General features: G+C 36.7%; 2 protein-coding genes across 5 annotated transcripts in view; one reads left to right on the plus strand and one right to left on the minus strand.

Moving 5' to 3' along the window:
• TWF1 (twinfilin actin binding protein 1) overlaps nt 1-26842 on the minus strand; it is a 372084-nt gene that overhangs the window by 44613 nt on the left and 300629 nt on the right. The window lies entirely within an intron of this gene.
• The window catches only part of TMEM117 (transmembrane protein 117), a 200885-nt gene that overhangs the window by 527 nt on the left and 173516 nt on the right, over nt 1-26842 (plus strand). For 2 of the 3 annotated variants that reach the window (XM_069094237.1, XM_069094238.1), the window contains exon 2: nt 7582-7886. In XM_069094237.1, the coding sequence (XP_068950338.1) occupies nt 7610-7886 (277 nt within the window). In that variant the 5' untranslated portion in view covers nt 7582-7609. Of the gene's footprint in view, nt 1-7581; nt 7887-26842 lie in introns of those variants that run through there. The other variant, XM_069094240.1, reaches the window with a different exon arrangement.

Genomic DNA, 26842 nt, shown 5'->3' on the forward strand with positions numbered 1-26842 from the left:
CACACACACACACACACACACACACACACACACACACACACACACACGTGTGTGTGTTTGGAACCGGAACCGGGTAAGTACAGTTTCCCGTGCCCCCTCCTGTCCACTCATAAGGTAAGCTGAGCTAGCTTCTCCTTATATTCAACTGTTGTCAAACTGCAGTGTGATTTGTCTGTGTCTCTGTTCTCAGTCTCTTAGTCTTCCTCTCTCTCCTGGTGAACGAGGATGTAATTGCATAACCTTAATCAACAAATTCAGATTCTTTTTCTTCATAGTGATGAATGAAGGTAGGGGCTCCGAAAACCTTTTGATATATACTCGGTAAGGGATCTTACTTACATCCATGTACGGGCAGTTGCTTCTGCTTAAGAAAACTTAGTGTGCTTGAAGGACCTTGGGCTTTGCTGAAAAATTGAACCATGCAAAGAAAGAAAAAAACAAGCAACTTGAGCTAAGCCAGGAGGTATTGATTTCTTGTTAATTAAATTTAGTAGATTCACATGTCTCTTGAAAATCCTTAATTTTCTTCTAGTATGTAAACCTGCTGGAACTTAAGGGGCTCCTTAACTTCATTGTGACTCATCTAAAACAATTTTTATATCTATTAAAAAAAAACACAATGAACTTAAAGTGTGCAACTGCATTTTAACAACTGTGGAAGATAACTTCAGTGTTTGTCTGTATTTAGGTCTGAAAACACATGAGTATTAAGATCATTTAATAAGCATTTTTGTTACTTAACAATACCAACTAAAAGTGAATCTTACTGTATTGTCCCAAGCCTGGAAAGGGCTATGTTAGCTAAAGAATATTTTAGGAAGTTCTTTTTGTAATAAATCCTGTCAATTAATGCCATTTTTTTGGTTACAAATAATGAGTTTTTTTCAGGGACTAATTTTTATTCTTGAATACTGATCTTTTGTCACAGTAATATTTATTTCATTCCAACTTCTTTCCCTTTGTTTAATAGTATCTAATTATAAAGTTTGATGTTTTAACTTAATTCCTACTAACCCTAAGCATACAAGAAGATCCATGGTGGACATAAACAGGCTGCAGCAGATTAACAATGCTGACTTGCACCTGAAAAGTACTGTAAAAGACAAAGGATAAGTATGACTGGAAAAGGGACTTGACTTGGGTATTCATTAATGAGAGATACCAGATACAGCCAGAGTGGATCATTGGTATCACAAACATATTAAAAGAACTATTGAACATTGAGTGAATCTTTTTGGGAGGATTTCTAGAAAGACATAGAGGAGAATCCCAGAGGATAGGTATGCAATGGGGGATTTCAGTTTGCATCCTTGGAAAGAATTTCTCTAGCTCCATCAATCGATAGGGGTGAAATAAGCTTCATCAATGTGTAAAGACATTTCTGTACAGCCAGCCTTTATAATCAGAAACTAAGATTTGTTTGTTTCACTTTAAATTGTCAGTTTTCTAAAGTTTTTAATGTCAGATAAAAGCTAGTTTCAGGAAACTTTATTTTACTTATACACTGTCATTTTCTTTGGCAACTTTAGTATATATTTCATACATGAGGAAACTGAGATTAAAAAAAGGTTAACCTATTTGTCACATAGCTAATCTCATTTGAATTTGAAAGCAGATCTTTTTGTGTTTAATTCTATCTACTGGTATAAAACTTCTTGACAGCATTTAAAAAATCACTCAGGGAAAACTCTAAACACTTTTAAAATGATGTTGATTTCCCTGTTTTAGACCCTATGAAAGTATTCATAATTATTTTTTATATAACTACAAAAGATTTATTAATAATGTTATTTGGAGGATCTTCACTACTGCTTTGTTTTATGATTTTATAAAGACAGTATAAACAAAGAAAAAAACATTTAGGCTATGAATCAATGATCAGGGAAATACTAAAGATGGGAATCACAGACATGATTCTGTTAATGACATAGAATAGTAGTATTTGTTGAAAACGGCTTATATTTACCTTTGATTAATTTTAAAGGCTGTGTAGCTTCTCAAACTAGGCTAAAACTAAGGCATTGTGCCATTGTTTAATCTTTGTTAAAACTTAGTATTTAAGATTCTAGACAAAACATAGACAGTCATGTCTGTTTCCTCAACAGCAGGTTGAGAATGATATGCTAAAACCAACCTTTATCATCAACCTATTTTTTTATTTTTATTTTTGGAGGGGGGAAGGTAGGGAAATTGGAGTTAAGTGACTTGCCCAAGGTCACACGGTCTAGTTTTGTGTTAAGTGTCTGAGGTTGGATTTGAACTCAGGTCTTCCTGACTCCAGGGCTGGTGCTCTATTCACTGCGCCACCTAGCCGCCCCCAGCATTAACCTATCTTAAACAAAATATTTTCTTTTTTTTTTTCTTTTGCATGCTACTCCTGTTGCAAAACCTATTTTCATACCATAGATGGTTGCCTGAGTTATCATATAATTTGCTTCTTGCCTTTTTTTCCTGGCACCTTCATGTAGGTACTTTCCCTGATTCTCCTCTCAGGTACCACCAAGGACTTGCCATTAACAGGTTATAGAATCATAGAGATAAACCTGGAATGAAACTTATAGATCATCCATCTTATTTTGTATCTGTGGAATTTGAGGCCCAGAGATGTTATGTGATGAGCCCCAAATCATACGATACAGTACAGAATACAGCATATAGGTACAGTAAGAATTTTAACCTAGGTGTTCTGACTCTGTATTTTTCTCTTTATCTCTTGCTTTTCACCAAAACTTTTATCCATCCTTTCTCATTCTCCTCAAAGACTACATTTATTTCAGTGGAAACAAGGGTCTTTTTCAGATACCAAGAAAACCTGGTTTAGATTCCACCTCTAATGTGTATTGCTTATACCAGTGACTTCAGAGAATCACTGAAAAGTAAGGGGGTTGGATTTTAAAGTTTCTGATGCCCCTTCTAGCCTAGATTGATAATCCTATCTGTGTATGTATTCCTGTTTGAATGTGATTTTCATTGCATCACACTCTCTAATGGCAAAAATTTCAGGCCAGGTAGTAGCAGTGGGTGATCTCAAGGGATGAGGAACCTTAGGTAGAACATGAAATCACACCATGGTTTGATTTTACTTATCTTTTACTTGGCATTTGAGGATATGTATATATATATAGTTTTAAAATACACTTAAGAAGCAAGATACCATACAAATACAATGTTTTGTTATCTTTCAAAGACTAGGAATAATTTGAAGGTCTATCTTCATAATACACCAATAGCAATAATTTTTTTTCTTTTGGAGGGCAATTGGGGTTAAGTAATTTGCCCAAGTTATACAGCTAGTTTATTTTTTTTTCATATGTGGGTGTTAAGTGTCTGAGGCCGGAACTGAACTCTGGTCCTCCTGACTCCGGAGCCATCACTTTACTTACTGTGCCACCTAGCTGCCCCCAATAGCAATAATTTTAAATAGCAATGTATGAGATTTTTCAGTTTAAGGACTTTTATTTTGTTTGATACCAAATTATGGACCATAAAAAAATAGAACAGTATGCTTCACAAAATGTCTTCACCAATAGAAAACTACTTAAAGTCTCTGCAGGAAAAAGTGCATAAGGTATTAAAATGTTTAATTGCATCCATTACATCATACATTTGGTTATAAAAACTTTTAAATCGGAACCATTAATGCTCTTAGGTAACATGAAGCACAGATAGCTAAGAGAATTGTAGAAAACCTGGAGTCATATCTTTTACATTCTAGAATAGAACTATGCACACAGAAAGTTCTTAGAAAATGTTTTTGGTTATGTTCAGTTATGTTCTCTCAAGACTAAAGACAACATTAGCAAACTAATGAATTATGGTCCTTTTTGCCCTTCTTATAATAACATGTAATATTAAATGAGAGGCAACATGGCATAGTCGATAGAGGGCTAGCCAGGAAAATCTGGGTTCAAGTTCTTGCCTATAATACATATTGCTTCTGTGACTCTGGGCAAATCACTTAATTAATCACTTAATTATACTCCAGGGAACTCTCTAAGACTAAGTTGTAGAGAAAACTTGCTCTTAGTAAAATGAGTTTTCTCACCTGGGAATGAATGAAATCTCAAGTTCAGTCTCTAACACTACTTATTTTGTTTAGTCCTTTATAGTTTAAAAAAAGTATTTCGTACATTATTTTAGTAATCCTTAAAAAAACCCAACCACACAACCCCCCCCTCAAAAAAACCCAACTCAAATGCCACAAAATGGTTTTCAGAAAGAGCATTATGTATGTGTGAAGAACATGAAATTTGGACAACATGGGGTTCAAATTCTAATTCTGCTCCTTATTGCTTGTGTGACCTTGAATAAATCTATAACATGAAAGGGTTTGATCAGGTGGTTTTTAAGGTCTTTTCCTTTCAGCTCTGATTCTGAAGTGAAATATTGCTTTCCTGCTGAGAAATGAGAAATGTACAAGTGCAGTCCTGGCACATTTTTACTTATTGACAGAACTTAATGACTGATAAAGGAAGGGAATTTTAGTTCAACCAAACAGGTTATTTTGTTGTTGTTTATTTGTTTCAGGCACAGTTAACTCTGTTACCCTATTTGGAGTTTTCTTGGCAAAGATACTGAAGTGGTTTGCCACTTCCTTCTCTAGCTCATTTTACAGATGAGGAAACTGAGGCAAATAGGGTTAATAACTTGTCCAGCTAGTAAGTTTCTGAGGCTGGATTTGATTTTGGGTCTTCCCAACTTGAGGCTCAGTGTTCTATTTGTTATGCCACCTACTTGTCCCAAATAAGTTATGAGATAAGCAACAAAAATAGAATTATAACCAAAATGAATGAACTTGCTATTTCATTATTGCTTCAAATATGATACAACACATACCTTGTAGAGTTATATTCTGTTGTCTTTGACTACATTGGAAATAAGTTATTAAAACCTACAAAACTGGAAAATATATTAGCAAAGAACTCAAACTGAATAATGCTCATATTAATTTTGCACTTTTATGCTTGCAAAATTCCTTATGTATAACAGCTTTGTGAAGTTAGTGCTGCTGCTTTTAAGGACTTGCTCAAGGACATTCAGACAGTATTTAGCAGGGCCAGTATTCAAACTCAGGTTTTCTGACTCCAAATCTAGGGTTCTTTCCCTTGCATGACATGCTGCTGACTATGTGAAAAACCATTATGGATACAGTTGATATTCTGATAGTAGCAACTCAAGAATTATTCCATTGACCTAGAATGAACATGAAACACCGTTGATATTATTGTAATTCTAACAGGTGGAATATTCTATTACTCAATAGACACTGAATTATCATCACTGATATATTTTAAGGAGACAAATAATCTAATTGCTTAATTTGATACTGTACTGGAGGCAAAGGGGAGAAGGAAAGAGAGACCAGAAAAAAAGACCATATGCAGGCAACTTTGTGACCTTTGTGACCACATGATCATAGTTCTCTTTGACCCTGAGTACTAGTGGCAAGTAGAAGTATCACCATAAACTCTTCTCACTGGAACTAGTTCTATGATAAAACTTTTCCCAAAAGACAAGAATATCACTAACACATAAAAGAATCAGGTTTCAATACTTATACTTTGTCATATCTGCAAAACTTTTTTTTGAAAATCAGATTATTTGGGGTCTTGCCAGATTTACTAGCTATTTTCTGACTTGACTTCCCTCCTTGTGAGAACAGCCAAACATGGCTCCTGGGTTCTCATGGTGGGTAACATCTTCCTGACTAACATAAAATGTGTGCAAGGCTATTCTCAGCATATTTTCTACCCTTGTTTGTATCCACCTTGTATGTTTTTATGAAATTGCTTTGAAGGTTCAGCAAGGTATTATATGTTAATAATCAACTTGGAGAGGAATACCAAAGCCCTTTGCAAATTAACATAAATTAACTTACACATAAATTATGAAGATAGACACCATCAATAAGTTTTGTTCTATTCCACATGTTGAGTAATACTTTCCTAGAAAATAATGTCACAAAGGCCAGGTTATCCTTTGCTCACCTGATTCCACACCTTATGCAATATTAATTTGGGATATAAACTTCTGCTACTTTCCCTTGTATTGTCAGCGACATATAACAGTTACATGATAGTAGCTAATATTTATATATTGTTTCAAGGCTTGCAAAGTACTTCACCTATATCCAGAATCTCATTTGATTTGAAAACAACCCTGTGAGGTAGATACCATTAGCCCCATTTTATAAATGAGAAAATCGAGACAGAGAGGTTTGTCCGGGATCATAGAGCTGGCATATATCTGAGGATTTAAATGCTGTTTTTCACAATTCCAAATCCAGTACTCTATCCACTGTGCCACCTAAATGAAAAGACAAAATCATAAATGAGGTCCTGAAGAATAACGTAATACTACTACTAAACCATAGTCATGGAGAGCTGGGTGCTATACTGGAAGGAGCATCTAGAATCAGAAGTCTTAGGTTAGTTAGAGTGTGAGCTTTACCACTTATTTTACTCCAAGGAAATCAGTCAAGCTTTTTAATTGCCAGTTTCCTCATGGTTAAAATACTTGTAAGGTCTATCTCAGGTTGTGAAGATCTAGTGACATAATATACTGAAAGCACTTTGTAATTAGAAAAGACTATTTAAATGCACGAAGGAGCGGCTTGAATCGTGAGCTAAAATGAAACAATTTCAAGCTAGTGACTGGAATAATCACTTCTTGAAACTGGAAAGCAACAACAGCATTACACAAATTTTCATGGATAGTCCCATTCAATTTAGATAAAACTTTTATGTTTTTCATATATCAAAAAGTAAATGATAGAATAACCAGATCCATCTAGCATCCATAGCCATTAACCAGAGGATGGAGGCCTGCAGCAAGTTAGGCTATGGGACTGGGAGTAAGGGTAGGCAACAACTTGGGGAACAGGAAAGGAAGAAGTATGCATTGAGAGGAATTTTATAATATATATATTTTTTATAAATGTGTAATTTAAAATGCTTGACAACCTCACTCTCCCTTGCAGGAAGGCTAAATTGTAACTAGGACAGAGCAACTATGGCTTTGCTCAGGGCACAACAGTTTAACACTTGTAATCCTTCACTACTCAACTGAATTTGTATTAATAATTTTTTTAGCATTGTGAATTACAAAGTTGATTTTAAGATTTATTTTATGCTACTTGGCCGCCAAATGACTATTTATGTCTCTGAGTATAGGCACTTTTTTGGGATTAGTCAAATTTCATGCAAGAGAGAGAAGGCTCAAAGCCTCTGGAGAGTAGCATGTAGAGAGGAATATCTTAAATGGTAGGGATGAAGAGTAACTCAGGTGTATTCTCAATTTTATCTTATGACATGTAAAAACTGTGTTCATTCTTTATGACTGAGGAGAATGGGCAGTTTTGTTATTTGCTAATAATCCTTGACCTTTAGTTCTGCCCTCATGATGAAGGAGAGGCCGGTACTAGATGAGGAAATTGAGTTCTCTTGATGTTAAGACCATAGATTAGAGTTGAAAGAAACCTCATTCACATGGTCCAACCCCCCACATTAGATTTGAATTGATATAATTTGAGATAAAATGACCTTTTGCTTTTTTCTAACCATCTGTATTTTTCTCACACAGGAAAACTACTAAACTGGGATTCTGAAGGATGGGTAAAGACTTCCGGTATTATTTCCAGCATCCATGGTCTCGATTAATTGTGGCTTATTTGGTGATCTTCTTTAATTTCTTAATATTTGCGGAGGATCCTGTCTCTCACAGTCAAACAGAGGCCAATGTTATTGTTGTTGGAAACTGTTTTTCATTTGTAACCAATAAATACCCTAGAGGAGGAGGCTGGAAGCTCTTGAAGGTGCTTCTATGGCTACTTGCAATTCTCATAGGACTAATAGCTGGCAAATTTCTGTTCCATCAGCGTTTGTTTGGTAAGTACAATAATACCTGAAATGAAAAAGTGCTATCTAATTTTTGACTCCCAAAACATAGCATTATTAAAACTGAGTGACAAATTAAGTGCATTGTAGTTGTGGAGTGTGCATTGTCCTTATATTTTCAATTCATCTGCATCATTGCTACAAGATTCTTAGATGTTTTCTATTTAGTGGTATAGTTTATTTAACTCAATTCGTTAGCTTCTAAAAGTGATTACAGAACTAAAAATTTCTTTGGTTTTAGTTGGTAATCTTATTTTTAGAAAAAAAAAGTAATTGTTTTTCCTTTGAGATACCATCAAGTAATTATGTTTTATGGATTGTGGAAAAGTTTAAAGAGTAACAATTCTTACCAAATCATATTCTCATTAAAGCAATTTATGTTAAAGTAACTCCTTAAAGTAAAGTGTCTTCCATGTCAACTAATCATATGATTGATTCTGAGGATCCTAAAATTAGAAATTCTGTTTATTTTCCTGTTCATTTTTAGGGTTCTTTTTTTAAAGATTTTTGTGTTGTGCAGTCATTAAGAGTAAAGCAGGTTTGTTTGACAATAATCCAGTTAATAAATTCAGAGAATCAGGATCATAGATTTTAGCTAGAAAAGACGTTATGGGCCATCCAATCCTCATTTTACTTGTGAGGAAACAGTCCCAGAGGTATTAATTGATATTCCCTAAATTCACACCATATTAGTTAGGATTTAAATCCAAGCCCTCTATTTTTTTTTTTTTTGCTTTTTGGAGGGTAGTTGGGGTTAAGTGACTTGCCCAAGGTCACACTGCTAGTTTTTGTGTTAACTGTCCAAAGCCGGATTTGAACTCAAGTCCTCCTGATTCCAGGGCTCTATTCACTATGCCACCTAGCCACCCCAAGCCCTCTTTCTTCTTCTTCTTTTTTTTAGTCTTTATTAATTTGTTTAGTTTTAGTTTACAAGATTCATTACCACAATTCCTTGAGTTTCAAATTTTCTCTCCCTCCCCCCCCCCATGGCGGCATACAATCAAGTATAGTATCTGCAAATACTTTCACATTAGGCATTAGTCAGGTTAGAAAGAAGGATTGTATCAGATGGAATGAAGAATGGGAAAGAGGAAACAAAACCAAACAAGAAAAAGAAAAAGGGCAGGTAGTTTGCTTCAATATGGGTTCAATCTCAGTTCTTTCTCTGGATGTAAACAACTCTCTCCATCATGAGTCTTTTGGCATTGACTCGTGACTCTGGATTGCTGAGAAGAGTCCAGTTTATCAAAGTTGGTCGTCACGCATACATTGTGTCTATAATTGTGTACAAATTCCTCCTGGCTCTACTCTTCTCACTCAGCATCAGTTCATATAAGCCTCTCCAGATAAATATGAAGTCCATCTGCTCCTTGTTTCTTATTGCACAATAGTATTCCATAACATGTATATACCACAACTTGTTTGGCCATTCCCCAATTGATGGGCCCCCCTTTAATTTCTAATTCTTTGCTACCACAAAAAGAGCTGCTATAAATACTTTTGTACATATGGGTCTTTTTCCCACTTCTGTGATCTCTTTGGGATACAACCCTAGAAGTGGTATTGCTGGGTCAAAGGGTATGAAATTATTTATAGCCCTTTGGGCATAATTCCAGATTGCTTTCCAGAATGGTTGGATCAGTTCACAACTTCACCAGCAACGCATTAGTGTTCCAATTTGTCTACATCCTCTCCAGCATTTGTCATTTTCCTATTTTGTCATCTTAGTCAATCTGACTGGTGAGATGTGGTACCTCAAGCCCTCTATTTTCAAAGCCTTTCATAAAGAGCAAAGCTAAAAACTGTTTAGTATGAATTACTTTTTGAAGTAAATGGAAGACCCATTAATTTCAGGTACAACTTTTAGTCAGATGAGTCTTTTGTCTTATTAATTACTGTATTCTGATGAGTCATTCCTATGTAATAAGTCTGTTTTGTTAAAGTCACATTTCAATAATCACTTCTATTTTAACTCTTCTGGTGCAGAAGTTTCAAGCCCTTGAATATTTACTCTGGGCTTCAAATAAAATGTATTTAAGAAGTTACTTTAAAGGACTAAAGTAAGCTTGTTTTTTGTTGTTTGTTTTACAAGTCACTGCTTTTTGACTGGCTTTATTCTGTTTAGCTGATATTTTAAAACTCAATTCCTATCCCTATCCCCCAAAATTTGTACTATAATTCACAGGATTATATTGCACATAGAATAGTAGCATTCTTCCAGCATTTATGAGAGGAAGAGAGTCAATTTCTGGTTTCTAACATGCTCAGAAAAAGAACCAGAAAGACAAAAAGCAATCAGGACCCTTTAGCCACTTAGGCAGACACATATAACTCATCTTAGACTTCTCCTGCAAGTCATAATTTTCTGCTCCTTATTTGGGGATGTGGGTGGGAGAACAAGAGAGAAGTCTTATTGAACTCTGATCTATAAGTTGAAGGGGGAGAAATTGATTGAGAAAACAACAAGGGGAAGGAGTATGTATTATGCTTAATTTTTCCGGCTAAGTGATTATTGGTTGCAGTCCTAGTTCCTTTGCCTTCTGGAATATCCATAACCTATGATAGGTACTCTTATTATTTCCATTTTACAGTTGAGAAAACCAAGGCAGACAGTTTAAATAACTTGTCCTGGGTTAATAGATAGTAAGTGTCTAAGGTTATATTTAAACTCAGGTTTTCCAGATTTCAGGCTCAGAAATCTATTCACTGTGCCATCTAGCTGCACTTTGAAAGCTCAAAATCATGTCTAAAACAGAACTCGTTATTTTTCCACCTAAACCTTCACACCTTCCAAACTTTCATACTACTCTTGAAGGACACCACCATCTTTCCAGTCACCTAGACTTGCAACTTTCATGTTATCCTTGACTTCTCATTTCATTCACCTGACATATAACAAATCTTGTCTTTCTATGGTAACACCTCTCAAGCACATCTTTTTTCTACTCACATAGTCACCACCCTGGTGCAGGCCCTCATTACTTCTTGCTTGGACTATTTTATTTTTATTTTTTTTTGTAGTTATTGGTGACCTAGGCATGGAGGGTTTCTGTACTTTTTTTTTTTTGGTCTTTATTAATTTGTTTGCTTTTAGTTTTCAAGATTCATTACAATTCCTTGAGTTTCAGATTTTCTCTCCCTACTGTCCCCCCCCCCCCCTTGCTTGGACTATTGTAGAAGCTTTCTGGTTAGTCTTTCTGCCTCAAGTCTTTCCCTGCTGCAATCCATTCTTCTCTCAGCTGCCAAACTGATTTTCTTAAAGCCCAAGAAACTCCATCCCCTTTCCTAGTCAATGAACTCTAGTGGTACTCTTTTACTGCCTGGATATTTTTTTCTTTGGCATTTAAAACTCTTTATAACATGGCCACTTCCACTTTACCATGCTTCAACATACTTTATGATCTGGTAACATAAAATAAAAGGAAAGAGTAGAACTTATTGTGTAAAAAAAAAACAGAGGTAGTAATCATGATCTCAGAAAAGTTAAAGGTAAAACAGACTTAACCAAAAGAGAAAAATAGAGGAACTACACTGTATGTCGGCAATATTATGCAATACTGTTTTAGACCATTTTAGATAACTAGACAGTATAAAATACCTGAGAGTATAGCTCCTAAAACAGACACTGGAACTGTATGAATGTAAACATGAAACACTTTTTATACAAATCAAGTCAGATTTAAATAATTGAAGAAATATTTATTGCTCACGGGTAGGTAAAGCCAATATAATAAAAAGCTAACAATGTTACCTAACTAATCTATTTATTCAATGCCATCCTAATTAAATTACTAAAAAATTATCTTTCTGAGTTAGGAAAAATAGTAACAGTTCATTCAGAAGAACTAAAGGTCAGGAAAAAGATGTAAAGGAAGGAGATTCAGTAGTATCAGATCTTATACTATATTATAAGGTGAGACCATTGTTGAATTGTAAAATGAACATTTTATATTATTTTAAATAAAAAATTCTGGTATAAATAAAACAAATACAGCCAAGAATAGAAGGAGTGCAGAAAATTTGGAAAAACCTTTTATGGACAATCTCTCAGGTAGGACATGATTGGGTTGGAATATGACTGTGGTATAGGATATGATGAACTGGTTGATTTAGAAAAACATGGAAAGATTTGGACTTATGAACAAAGATACTATCCACCTTCATATGCATAATGTGGTCTTGAATATATTTGTATGAGTGTATATGTCTATGTGTATATTTATAGATATCTCTGTGTATGTGTGTATCCGAGTTTAATTGTGGCCTTTTTTAGGGTGGGGGGAGGGATAAATTAAGTAAGAAGTGCACAGAAAGAACAAAAGAAAACCTACAAGGAAGCAAAGAAAAGCTGGGTAACTTTGAAAAAAATGTGTAATATTTATTATGTAGGTTTTCTTAAAATGGAAATTTGTTTTATATTGAATCCTCTCTTATGTTCTGCTGTGTACATAGCAATGTTCTTCCCCCCCTCTTCTCTCATTCTAATCTTGTATTTTGTATTTAAGTTTAAAATGAATTTAAAAATTACCAAAAAAGTCCTGAGTAAGGTCTCAAGTCTACAGCTGCTGCCCAAGGTTGTTTTTAAGCTGGTCAGAGCTGCTGGTTTCTGGCAGTTGCAGGCATCTCCAAATCTGGCTAGAGTTCACTTGTAAAGGATCACTGATATGTCCAGCAACTTTGAGGCTCAGAAGTCCTTCTGATTGACTGATGTTGTATAACCCCATTATCCCGCCCCCCTATAAAGACATATCTAACAGGTTAGTATAGTCATTACAAAGCTGATCTTCATATTGCTTCCTTTTGGTCAAAGCAGATTTTTTTGGGGTTTATCAGTAGTAGGTATCCTAAAGAGGCAGGGGATATAACAAAAAGTTCAGAGGTCCTAAGGCACCCATTTTACTGTGAATGAAATGTATTTCTGTACTCAATTATGTAATGTTTTCTTCCCTCTTTTGACCAGTTCAGTTGAGAGTGAGGTTCAAGAGTCAGCCACTCTGTGTATGCCATCTTCCTTGTTTGTGTAGACTTCTACATGCAAATAGCAATTTTGTGAGAATTTCCCATAACCATTTTCTCCCTCCCCCCAAAACCTGCCCTCCCTGCTGTGCATCCCTTTTTTTTCTCTCTTTCCATTCTTTTAATATCATCCAGATATAATAGAACCACTCCCAAACCCTCTGTCTAATTGGATTCCTTCTGTGACCCCTAATGATAATAGGTTTCAGAGGGGACACAAATATCATCTCCTCATATTGGAATTTAAACAATTTATATTTTTTTGGTTTCTTATGGTCATTCCTGTTTACCTTTTTGGGTTTCTCTTGACTCCTCTATTTGTATTTCAATGTTTCTATGCAGTTTTTTTTTTAAATTAGGAATGTTATTGTTTTGCTGGGTATGTTATTCTTGGTTGTAAGCTTGTACCTTTTGTCTCCTCGAATATTGTATTACAAACTCTTGATTACTTTGTGGTAGTAAGTGCTAAATCATATATTAACTTTGTTGTGATTCCTTGTTACTTGAATTCTTTCTTTCTCACTATTTGCAGTGTTTTTTGCTTGACCTAGAAATTTTGAATTTTGGCTTTAATGTTCCTAGGAGTTTTCATTTTGGGATTTCTTTCAGGAAGTTACTAACTGGTAGAGACTTTCAATTTCCATTTTGTTCTCTGGTTCTAAGAATTCTGGGAAGTTTCCTTTTGTGATTTATTAAAATATTATATCTAGGCTTTTTTTTTTTGTCATGGCTTTTAGGTAGCCTAATGATCTTTAAATTTTCTCTCCTTGATCTCTTTTCCAGATCAGTTGTTTTTGCTATATCTCAAAAATTTTTTTCTAATTTTTTGTCTTTTCATTTTCTGCTAATGTTTCTTTTCTTATGAAGTCATTAGCTTCTATTTGGTCCATTCTAATTGTTAGGGAATTTGTTACTTAAGTAAGATTTTGTACCTTTTGTTCCAAGCTGTTAACAACCTTTCTAAATATTACTTCCATCAGGCAGCTAGATGGCTCAGTGTGTAGAGGACTGGGTCTGGAGTCAGAAAGACCTAAGTTCAAATATGGCCATAGATACTTGCTAGCTGTGTGATCTTGGGCAAGTTATTTAACCTTTGCCTAGAAGGCAGTTAGTTGGCTCAGCGGATAAAGTGCTAGACCTGGAGTCATGAAGTCCTGAGTTCAAAACTGGCCTAGCTAAATTGCGTGATCCTGGGCAAGTCACTTAATCTCTGTTTGCCTTACCCTACTGGAGAAGGAAATGGCAAAGCACTGCAGTATTTTTGTTAACAAAATACCATACACAGTATGATACATGGAGTCATGAAGAACTGGACACAAGTGAACAACAGCAAAGTATTTCTTCTATAGTTCACATTTCTTTTCCATTTTTCCCCCTCAAGCATTCTCATTTCATTTATAAAATATTTTAAACTGTTAAAAAATTTGTGCCCTAGCTATGTTTTTCTTTGAGGCTTTACTTATGGCTGTTTCTTCTGGGTTTGGGTCAGCATACAACCTTTTATGGTAGGATTCTTTTTTGTTTGTTTGTTTGCTCATTCTCCCAACCTACTTCCTAACATCAGACTTAATGTTATGGCCATGTTCTGGGTATTTCTAGAGGGAAGGTCTAGGCTTGCCCCCTTGTTGCTTTCTGGGGTGTTGAGTATTGTATCATTCTAAGATCTCAGGGAAAGTTCAGTCTGGGTACCTTCCAGCTTTCAGTGCTTTCAGTCAAATGATCTTGGGCAAACCTGATTATTGTCCCTCTAGTCTGAGCTTTCTACAAATTCCTAACCTGGGTTTGAGTCTGAGCAATAGGCTTTGTGCTTGCCTCCTTTGAAATTTCAGTAAATTGCTGCTGCACTAAGCCATTGTCAGCTAGCTGATAGATGATGTCACTCTGCTGATTCAGAGTGAAAGAACTGTGGTCTTCCTTTCATCTGTAATTCTTGCCCTGGTTACTCCTATGCAAGCTTCAGAGTAGGCTAGAGTTGGAACTGATAATCTGCTTTGCTCCTGGGTCCATGCCACATTGCTACTGCTTGCTTGTCACATTATTTTGTTTTCACAAAGCAACAATTTTGTTGTTGTTTGGTCATGTCAATTGTGTATGGCTTCGTGACCCAATTTGGGGTAGTCTTGGCAAAGATGCTGGAGTGGTTTGCCATTTCCTTTTCCAGCTCATTTTATAGAGGAAAAACAGAGGCAAATAGCATTAAGTAACTTGCTTAGGGTCACACAACTAATAAATATCTGAGGCCAGATTTGAACTCAGGAAGATATGTTCCTGACTTCCAGGCTAGCACTCTGTACACTGGGACACTGTTTGGCAAATATTACAGATTTTGTTCAGTCAACCCCTGGACCATAGATCTTCATAGTTTTTTTTTTCTTTTTGGAGGGCAGTTGGGGTTAAGCAACTTGCCCAAGGTCACATGATGTTTTCTTGAGAAAGATACTGAAGTGGTTTGTCATTTCCTTTTCCAGTAGATTCTTCTGTCAATGAATCAGAGGTTAAGTGACTTTCCTAGGATCACAAAACTAGAAGGACTGGATTTGAACTTAGGTCTTCCTAACTCCATGCTCAGACTCACCCACTGAACCACTAACTACCTTGTATTACAGATGATTAGAACCCAATTCAATAATTGAGTTTATTCCTGTCAGTTCAGTCAGGAGAGGCTAGAATAATTAGGCAACACTTAACTCAGAAGTTGGGACTTGCATAGAATTTGAATAGGCACATATGAATTCCCTTAACTCAACATTCTGTCTCCCAATGCTGTGCTTTTGTACATTCCTCTGTTACTGGAATGTACTCCTTCACCTTCATCTACTCAAACCCCCATTTTTCTTCAAGCCTCTGCTTATGTACCACTTTCTACCTGAAGATTTTCCTAGTTTTTCTTAATTTCTCTTCAAATTATCTTGTTTATATTTGATGTTGCATATGTACTATCTTCTCAGTAAAAAGTAAGCTCAGAGCTGTATTTCAGGAGCAAGGATTTGCCCCAGCATACTGATATCTAGGAGGAAGCACAATGCTTTCTTACTGGAAAGGCCATTGTTGCTGTAAATACCTCTAGCTACCACTACCACTGTCTTGTCAGGATGGCACTCATGTCTTGGGCCCACCTTTACCTTGGCACCCATGGGTAGTGGTGGCATGAAGGTCAGATTTTCTGCATCCCAATAGTAGAAAAAGTTGAATATTTAGATATTCTTTGTAAGTTCCTCGACTGTTGCTAAGGAAGAAGCAAGGCTCAGGATTTTTCCTCTTATAATGTTCCTTGAATTATTATAATACCAAATTAGCATCTCTTGAGTGATTTGATACTCGTATCCTTACTTGAACTTGGAACCTTAGTATGTTTATTGTAGTAACTGAATAGCAAGTATTGAAAAGAGATGTCTCTAATGTTTCCAGAGATTTGAGAAGGAAAACAAAATTCCATTCAACCAACTCATTTTCCCTGTTTCATTTTAACAAAAGGTTGCTTCTTACCAAGTGCTGAAAAATGATAGTGTTTCTTTTGTTTCTTGCTGGCATTTAGTAAAATTGAATGCTAGAGATGTTTTGCAGATTGCAGTGCAACAATGCAGATTGCCTTGTCTCAGTTTGTCCTTTTGCATGTTTGTGTTTTGCTAAGCATTTAGAATAGAAACCCAGACATTGTGGTGTGATGATATAAGAGAAAGAATGACAAGAAAAAGGAGAAAATAATTTGGAAAATGAAAAACTATCATTTTAGTATGATAATGGTAAATGTCTAATTTTAAAATTCTGACATCTTAATTGGTAAATAGCATAAACTTGTCATAATTATGATGATGCATTTGTAGTAATTAAAATATTGATAGTCATTATAACTAGTACTTATTTTAGTATTATCTGACTGATAGTGTCCACAGCTTTGGAGGAAAGGCAAGTATGTAAAATGCTAGTATTTTTAGCCAAGTACTGCATCATTACATTATCTATGATCATTAAAGTTGGCCTCTTGAGAATTTAGAGTCAGGTCAGAAATTGCATTAATGTCAACTCACCATCACCATCTTATTATCATTTATTAAACCAGTGTTTGAAGGTTGAATACTTGAAATATTTCTTAGTGCTTGTATAATTGTGTTAACTCCTTTCCACAGAATTAAACAAAAGAATCAATCAAAACAGGTAGTTTTTGAGACTAGAGATGCCTTCTACCATGAGTTACTCAATCTAATTTAAGTTATATGTTATGCTTACAGCTCTCCTAACATCATGCAGTCCTGTGGGGCATTTGAGAATCGTTATCCCACTTTGGGATACCTGATGTTTCCTAAATTGGAAGCTCCTCCTCCCCATTATATATGTCCCATATCTATTTCTTGGGCCTTCCTAATACAAAATTCCTATATATGATCCCAATCCTTTGCCAAAAAGATACAACAGGAAGCAGAATCAAGGTGACAGAGTGAGAACTTAACAACTGCCTCAGCTCTCCCAAAACTTCTTTTGCAATGATTTAAAAATGTGCCAAACAATTCTTAATGGGAAAGCTGAGAAAAAGGTCATAGTGGGTTATTTTTCCATTCAAGGTAAGCTTAAGGAAAATAGAGGTTTGTGGACATTATGGTGAAGACTGGCCAGGAGCACAGTGCAGAAGAAGCAGCACAAAACTGTGGGGGTACCAGGCTTTGGTGGCAGCATCACTGGTACTGTTCAGTACAGAGAGAAAGGAAGGGGACTAAACACCTGAGTAGAAAGAAATCACAGGGAACCTCTATTCTAGCACTGGGAATAGGAATGGGTGCATCTAGCAACTGTGTCACCTGTTATCTAGTTCCAGGTCACAGTTCCAGGGCAGAGATGAATGGTCACAGTCATGAACTGTGTAAGAAGTAGAGCATAGAGCAGGAGGCCAGTGACCAGACATTTCCCTGGATCTCATCATGTTGGAATCATGGAACACATACAAGGCCATAGGTGAGCTATGAAAGCACCTTAAGGACATAAAAAACAGAAACTCAGGCCAGACATCCTCCGCCTTCCTACCCAGAGATGAACAGAATCCAACTCTAATATGAAATCCAAAGTCAAGAAATAGAACACAAACTTAGAAGACAATAACTTAAAAAACACCTGCAAGTAAAGCTTCAAGGAAAACTGCATATGGTACACAAACTCAACAAAAAATTCCTGGAAGAGCTAAAGAAAGAAATTTCAAAAAGGAAAAAAAGGTTAAAAATCAGAATGGTAGGAGAAAAATTAGGAAAAGAAGTGACAACTGTGCAAGAAATTTGTGAAAAGAAAATTAGAACCTTGGTAAAAGAGGCACAAAAAATACTGAAAAAAAATCATTTCTTAAAAACTAGAATTGGCTAAATGGTATAAACGCAAAGCTTCACTGAAGAAAATAACTTAAAAAAAGTTACAATTGGTCAAGTGGAAGGTAATGATCTAAGGAAACATCAAGAAACACTAAAATAAATTCAAAATACTGAAAAAATAGAAGAAAATGTGGAATATGTTATAGGAGACCTGGAAAATAGATAAAGAATAATTTAAGAATCATTGGAGTACCTGAAATCCATGAACGACAAAAGAATTTAGATATCACATTTCAAGAAATTATAAAACTGCCCATATACCTTAGAACCAGAGGGCATAGTAGAAATGGAAAGAATTGGAGGTCACTTCCTGTAAGAAATCCTTAAAATTTCCAGGAAAATTAAAGCCAGAATCCAGAGCTCCCAGGTCAAGGAGAAAATGCTTTAAATAGCCAGAAAGACATAATTCAAATACCAAGGAGACATACCAGATTTAGCAGGTACCATGTTAGAAGAGTAGAGGTTAAAATATATTCCAGAAGCCAAAGGAGCTAGGAATACAATCAAGAATAATTTATCCAGAAAAACTGATAATAATCCCATAGGGGGAAAATTGATATTTAATGAGAGAACTTTCAAGCATTCTTGATGCAAAGACCAGAGCTGAATAGAAAATTTGACATTCAAACACAAAACTAAAGAGAAGCATAAACATATAAACATGAGTGAGCAATCATAAAGGACTTAACCAGGTTACATTGTTTACGTTCTGATGTGGGGAGACAATACATGCAACCCTTCAGAACTTTATTCTCACTAGGGCAGGTTCCCCACCTTTGCACTAGGCCTATTAGAGGGAATATAATTATATAGAGGGTATGAGTGAGAGTCTATTCTATCGAGATGATCTCAAAAGGAGAATTGAAGGATGAAAATGAGGGATACACTGGGAGACATTGGAAGGGAGAGGGAAAATGGGAAAAACTTTCACACAAAAGAGACAAGCAAGAAAGAGTTTAAACAATGGAGGAGAGATGGGGGACAGGTAATGCTTGAACCTCACTCTCATATGAATTGGTTCAAGGAGGGAAGAATATAAATACAGTTAGGTACAGGTATTAATTTTATCCAATAGGGAAGTAGGAGAGAAAAGGGGTTGAGAGAAAGGCAGGGGTGATAAAAGGAAGGATAACATGAGGGAGGTATGGTCAGAAGCAAAACAGACTCTTGAGAAGGGGATAGGATAAAAAAGAAAAGGTTAAATATAAGAGAATAGAATTGAGGGAAGTACAGGAATCATAACTGTGAATGTTAATGAGATGAACTCACCAATAAAATAGAAGAGAATTGTAGTATGGATTAGAAACCAGAATCCAGCAATATCTTGTTTTCAAGAAATGCACTTGAGAAACTGAAAGATACACACAAGTTAAAACAGGAGGCTAGAGCAGAATGTGCCAGGCAGTGTGCTATATGTACTGGGGACACAAAAAGAGGCAAAAAGCAGTTTCTATTCTCCAGGAACTTAACAATCAAATCAACATTCAAACAAATATATACAAAGCAAGCTATTTATTGGATAACTAGGAAGTAATTAACATAGGAAAGGCACTGGAATTAAGAGGGGTTGGAGAAGGCTTCCTGAGGAAGGTGGGACTTTAGTTGAGACTGGAGTTTATTGAATAGGGAAGTGACATAATTGGAACTGAACTTTAGGAAAATCACTTTAGTGGCTGAATGGAAGATGGATTGGAGTGAGGAGAGATTTGAGGCTGGCAGATTCATCAGCAGCCTATTGCAAAAATCCAGACATGAAATGATGCAAAGGGCCTGCACTAGAGTAGTGGCAGTGTCAGAGAAGACAAGGGGGGACCTATTTGAGAGATGTTACAAGTGTGAAATTAACCAGCCTTGCCATCAAATTGGATATGAGTAGTGAGAGACAGTATAAAATTGAGGATGACTCTAGGTTCTCAGCCTGAGGGTCTAGGAGGATGGTGTTGTCTTCTACAGTAATAGGGAAGGGCAGGGGGTAGGGTTTAGAATGAAAGAGAATTTGTTCCATTTTGAATATAATGCTTTTAAGATATTTCCTGGGCATCCAATTCAAGATATCTGAGAGGCCATTGGAGATGTGAGATTAAAGGTTAGAAGAAAGTTTGGGGCAGGATATGTAAATGCTGGAAAGTTACTGGTTTGGGTTGTAGACTACTGAGAAAATTCTCTCTCTCTCTCTCTCTCTCTCTCTCTCTCACACACACACACACACACACACACACACACACACACACACACACACACTCTCTCTCTCTCTCTCTCTCTCTCTCTCTCTCTCTCTCTCTCTCTCTCACACACACACACACACACACACACACAAATTGCTGTATAAGTATACGTCTCTATTCCATTCTGTCATGAAAAAAGCTCAACAGCACCTTGTTGGTTTGTTGTTTCTCCTTTCTTTTATCTGTACAAATCAAGTAAAATGAAAAGTGAAAATCCTTAATGTCCCTTCTCAGCAGACACCTTTATTAACCTGCATTGAAACCTGTTGAATGTCTATTAGCACTAAAGACTAATGAGCTGCAACTTTTCAATGTAATAAGATATATAGTTCCCCTAGAATAGAGGATCTAAATACTGTAAAAGTATGTCTTATTTTATCAAGCCAAATTATTTAAAAGTTTATAATTCAGCAATTAGTTGATTTTTTAGGCCCCTTTTACTTCAGTAACCTGATTGAAATGACTCATTCAAGAGCTGAAAGGCCCTTCATCTGTTTGGCCCATACACTTCTATGTTCTTTGCTCCATTTCTCCTTCCCCCTTCCATCTCAGGTGTTCTACCTACATGGAGTAATGCTAGAAACTTCTGGTGAGAACTCCTATTGGAACTGCATTAGACAGCTGGAACCATTTATCAATAGGACAATAATACATAGATCAGAATGACTTCAATGATTAGTGAAATGCAGCTTAAGTGGAGAATGGGCAATATATTGTAAAAACAAGAGAATAAGATAGAGTATGTTGTAATATAAAAAGTGCTGAATTTAGAGTTAAAAGACCTGAATTTGAACCCTGTTTTAATTTGAATTAGTATTATTGATCATAAGTCCTGGAATAAATTGCTATCACCAAGACTCAGTTTTTACTAATCTGTTAAATTAAGACATTGGACTCGAATAATTCTCAGACCCTTTTCCAATCACACCTTTGAAAAAAATAATAATAACTGTATTTATACATCTCTTTAAGGTTTGCAAAGAACTTTACACATGTTATCTCATTTGAACCTCACAACAACCATACAATTTGGTATTATCATTGCTTTTTTATGGATGTGGAAACTGAGGCTGAAAGAGGTTAGGTGACTTGTTAGGGCCAGGCAGTCAATCAACAAGTATTTATTGAGTTCTTACTATGTTTCAGGAACTGTGCTAAGTGCTGAGGATACAAAGAAATGCATAAAGTCAGGAGGTAGAGCGCCATGTGTGAGCTGCAGAGTCCAGTGTAGCTGGATCGTAGAGTGTGTGGAGAGCACTAAAGTATGAGAAGACTGGAAAGATTGGAAAGGGCTAGTTTGTGAAATGTCAAAGAGTGCATTTCAATTTGATCCTGGGTACTCACCTCTGGAGTTTATAGAAGAGGGGAGTGACATGGTCAGATCTATACTTTAGGAGAATTACTCAATAGCTGAGTGAATGATGGATTATAGTGGGGAGGAATTTTGAGTCAGGGAGACCAACCAGAAGGTTGTTGCAGTAGTCTGTATGAGGTGATGAGATCTTGTTCCACTGTGATAAGAAGTGTGAATCAAGAAAAAAGGATATATATATATATATATATATATGAAAAATGTTGTGAAATTACAAGATTTGACAACTGATTGAATATATAGTGTGATTGGGAGTTAAGGAATCAAGGATGACACCTAGATTGCAAACCTGGGGGGACTAGACACTTGTTGGTACCCTTGATAGTCATGGCTGGGAAGTTTAGTAGAGGGGATGATTTTGGGAGAAAGAGTTCCATTTAAAAAATTTTAAGCTTGAGATGCCTATGGGTCATTCAGTGTATGATGTACAAAAGAATGACAGTTGGTGATGTGGAACTGGAGCTTAGGAGAATAATTGGAGCTAGATATGAGAATCATCTACATAGAGATGATAAACTCACATAATAGTTTATCTCTAAAGTCTTGTGAAGTCACTAAGTGAGATAGTATTAGAGGGAGGTAGCCTATGGGGACAGAACTTTGGGATATACCTTTCTTGATCTCTCCCTCCCTCTTTCCCAAAATGTTAAGCTATTAGTGCCTTCTCTCTGAGATTACTTTCTATCTACTTTGTGCATATTATACTTATATAGTATATAATATGAATATGGATATAGTAGTTTGCATATTGTTTGTTCTGTCAGTCAGTAAATATTTATTAAGCACCTACCTTGTGCTAGGCATTGTGCTAATCTTTATTAGAATGTGAGCTTCTGGAGGTCAGGGACTGAGTTTTCCTCTTTCTTTGCATCCCCAGCACTTAGCACAATCCCTGGAACATAGTAATTGCTTAATAAATGTTTGTTTTTCAAACTTTGAGTGCTCCTCAAAAAACTACATAGGTAAGGCTGGCATGTTAAAAATAATTGCGGTGTCTTAAGGATCATGAATTAGAACAGAGAGAGGATGACAGAATGAACAAAACATTCAGTGAAAGTGCAATTGGGATTATCTGTCTGTAGGAAGTAGAAAAGCTTTCCTGTTTGAGATATTGGAGAGAATAGTTCATTGATACCTTTCCCAACAAGTGGCAACAGTTGTGTGTGTGTGCGTGTGTGTGTGTGTTGTATTTTTCTCCAAGTCATTGGTTTTCACAAACACTTTAGATGCAGGTGCTGGGAAAGAAATACATCCCCTACCTCCAACTTTCTCTTCCTTAAGATGGAAAATTTATCAGTTCCTCTCAAACTCCATGCCTTTCTCTTCCTTTGTCTTCTTCCCAGAATTTTCTGCACACCATTTTCACCCGTCATCTCCTGCACGCACAGCCTCTGGAGTTTTTCCTGAACATCCATTGCTGTGCATACTGGGATTGCTATGCTTCAAAAGGTGGGTTACATATGTTATGTAACAAATATGTAGTGGACCCAATCAAGCATGAATTTGTGATTTTTTCCAACTCTGTTCAGTAGTATGTGATTAGGAGTAATCCAGGATTGTACAATAGTGTCAGCAATAGTACAAGGGGGCAAGGTATCTGAATGCAGAGAACAGTATAAACTTTAACTGATTCACCAAATAAAGGGGTGATGGCCTGGAAAAGAAGGAAGGATGGAAGGAAAGATCAGAGGTGAATGGTGAGGATGAAAAATAATGTTAGGGACAAAAAGGCATAAGGGAAGATGTAATGACAAAAGATTATGATCACATGAAGTTATTACAGAATTCATCAACAGGGAAGAATATTTGTGACAATATCAAGGGTATAACCATCTCTGTGTGTAGCTGAGGAAAAGTAGAAGAGGTCATACTTTGTTTCCCCGATAATAAGACCTGTCCCCAAAATAAGCCCTCCCCTTACTGTGTAAGATTCCTCTAAAATAAGCCCTCCCCCGAAAATAAGCCCTATTGAGATTGCTACTGTAGTGAAGGTGATCCCCTGCGCTACACTACGGTACCCTCTGTATGTACTGTCTCCGCCCCCCCCCCCCCCCATGAAACACACGCCGCGCTCCGAGCTGCATCCAACCAGAGCTGCAGCAGTGAGCGCGTCATCCTGTTCTTCCTCAGTGATTTGCTTATTGAATAAAGGTACATTTTTTTGTTCACATTTACCTGTTTATTAAAATTGCTGTCAATGTTCATTAAAATAAGCCCTCCCCTGAAAATAAGCCCTCTGGTGTTTTTCTGTCCAAAAAAAAAATAATAAGACAGTGTCTTATTATCGGGGAAACATGGTAGAAACTGCATAGATTGAAGAACAGAGAAGTTAGGGTTGTTGAGGGAGCATCAATATGTATATTGATGTCTTCTAATATGTACTAATATAAGGGATAAAGTGAAAGACTGTGAGCCAAGCACTGAACTCATTGAGGAATGGTTGACCAGACAAGGATTAATAATATCCATGAGGATATGGTTTGGGTGATAAATTTGGATAGTGTGAACAGTAAAGGCATAGGAGGTCAAGGGAGAGGCTGAAAGCAACATTTGGGAGCAATGTGTGCTGTAACTCCCCTGCCATGACCAGCAAGTCAGGGCAGTGGAGGGGAATAGAAGGGAAGAAAGAAGGAAATAAACATTTTTAAAGGTACTTACTGTGTAAAGTCCATGGGGTCACATGGAGCTAGACACAATTGAACAAGAACAACAACATGTGCTCATCACTGGGAATACAAATAGAAGCAAAAAAGATAGTCCCAGCTCTCAAGGAGCTTACATTCTAATGAAAGAAGAAACAAACACAAAGGAGCTGAAAATCAGTGGGGAGGTGGGTAGGAGGAGAGGGTACCCTGAGTCCAGAAGCCATAAACAGTGCCAAGAGGGGAATAAAGGTTGGCCTGGGTCTTTACACAAGACGTAGACTCCAGGAGAAACTTGCCAATGGGAGAAGGAGGTGGGCCCTTCTAAGGGATGTGTCAGGTTGAGGAAGACATGGGGGTTGTTAGATATTTCAGGGTAAGAAGTCCCCAGGCATTGACAGAAGTTTCAAAATGAATCAGCATTGTTTGAAACCCCAAGATTCAGAAACAGGACCAATAATATAAGCAAAACTACAATATTAGTGAAAAGGGTAGCCAGGGACACCATATCATCAGTTCTCAGTGAATACCAGAAGATGGAAGGACTGAAAAAGGCAAAGATTTGAGATGAAAACAAATTTTTTAGCTATTGAGCAGACATTTCAGAGATTACAGTGGAGAGTATGGACAGAGCCGATTGGGAGTGGTACATTGTAGAAGGTAGGGTTGAAGAGGAAGAACTGAGGAAGTGGTCCACTGGGGATGGGGAACAGGGTTTGTACATCAGCAGCCAGGAGTTCAGAATCAATGGGATGAAGAGAGTGTGAGGGGGGTGTTTACCATTTTTAAAGTCAATTACGAGCAACTCCCTTGAAAACTACTGCTGTGAATAACTTTAAGGATCTAATTGCATAGTATAGTGAATTCTCTATTTATTTGGCAACAAACTAAAACAAAACATTCAAGAAACTAAAGCACAACATTTACAACAATATCAGAACTTATTACTAAGGTGACCACATAGTCTTAAACAAAACATAGCATTCAGTAAGTCACAATCTCCTCAATCAATATAGAGAACCCAACCAAGTCAAATCTTCTTTCATCTTGACTGGAGGGTAGCTTACAATCATCCTAAGTTCAATCATCCTGAAGGGTAGCAGAAAGTACCATCTACCCCTAGGTTACAGTAAGTTACAATATCATCAGTTGGCACTGAGTACCCAAGTCAAGTCTTCTTTCATTTTAACTGGAGGCTGACTTCCAGATGGCTCCTCTTCCACGGTCCCAGATCTTGTCTGGATTCACCCAGCTGTTGCCTGAATTTACTGGTAGGCAGGTCTCTGCTCTGGTTCTATATCTCAGCCCATGAGGGCTATTCCATTTGAAGCCCTTAATAGTTTCTATTTCTAAGGAGACAAAACTTAACAGACCTACAGCAATATTTGCACACTTTAGGCTTAGTAGAATTATAACAATATTTACACACATTGCCATCACTATCATCTCAATTAACTTTCTGTCTTGACAAAGTAACACAAACTAACAAAAAACTTCTTTTTGAGAAATAAAACACAAATCAACAGTAAAGTCTCAGGATTTATGTAAACAGCAGTAAAACCCTCTTTCAGGACTTCTGTAAACAACAGTAAAATCCTCTTGCAGGACTTCTGGTAAAGTCCTCTTTCAACAGACAGAATACTTCACATTCTGACAAAGTAACATCAACACAGACAGAACAGACAGGCAGAGTGCCAGACATCACAAACATTCTCTCTCTTAGCTCTGCTTGGTCTCAGCTCATGCTCTAGCATTATTCTGCTCGACTCCTTCCTGTTCCATTCTTTCAGCATGCTCTTCCTACCGTGGTCTCCATGTGATGACATTAGGCCTATTAAGAGCAGAGAATGTCTCCAAAGTCCCTTAGGCCTCTTAAGGGCAACACAAATGTATATAGTTACCAACGAAGACATGACACAATCAAAGGCAAGGCTCAAAGGTACTTTGAACAGCTGAAACAAGCAGCAAAGTACAACTTTGCTTGCCATTACACCATTGAAGAATGAGTCTAGGTAGAGTATCAGTGATTGGATAGAGGTCTTTGAGGTTAAACAGGTGATTAGGTTGTTCAACAAATTTCATTGAGATCCAGCCTAGGGGTGATGTGTTCTGTGAGACTCAGGAGCTCCTGGGCTCCTATCTCACAGTAGACAGGAATAAGTGTAGGTTTGGCTGGGGATAGTCTTGTAAACAGGTGGCAATGCAGTGCTGAAGAAGTGTGATTCAGGTTAGGTTTGGTCAGGGGAAGACATCTGGAATTTCCTTGAAAAGGCTTTAAGGTGATGAAAGAGGCAGGAGAGGCAGGTGGTCAGGATCTGGAATTGGTACTGGGTGCTGGGGA

This window comes from Petaurus breviceps, unplaced genomic scaffold (genome assembly GCF_028583685.1).
Source record: "Petaurus breviceps papuanus isolate PSGF00001 unplaced genomic scaffold, PetGlider_PUasm1.0 216, whole genome shotgun sequence".
Lineage (NCBI taxonomy): Eukaryota > Metazoa > Chordata > Mammalia > Diprotodontia > Petauridae > Petaurus > Petaurus breviceps.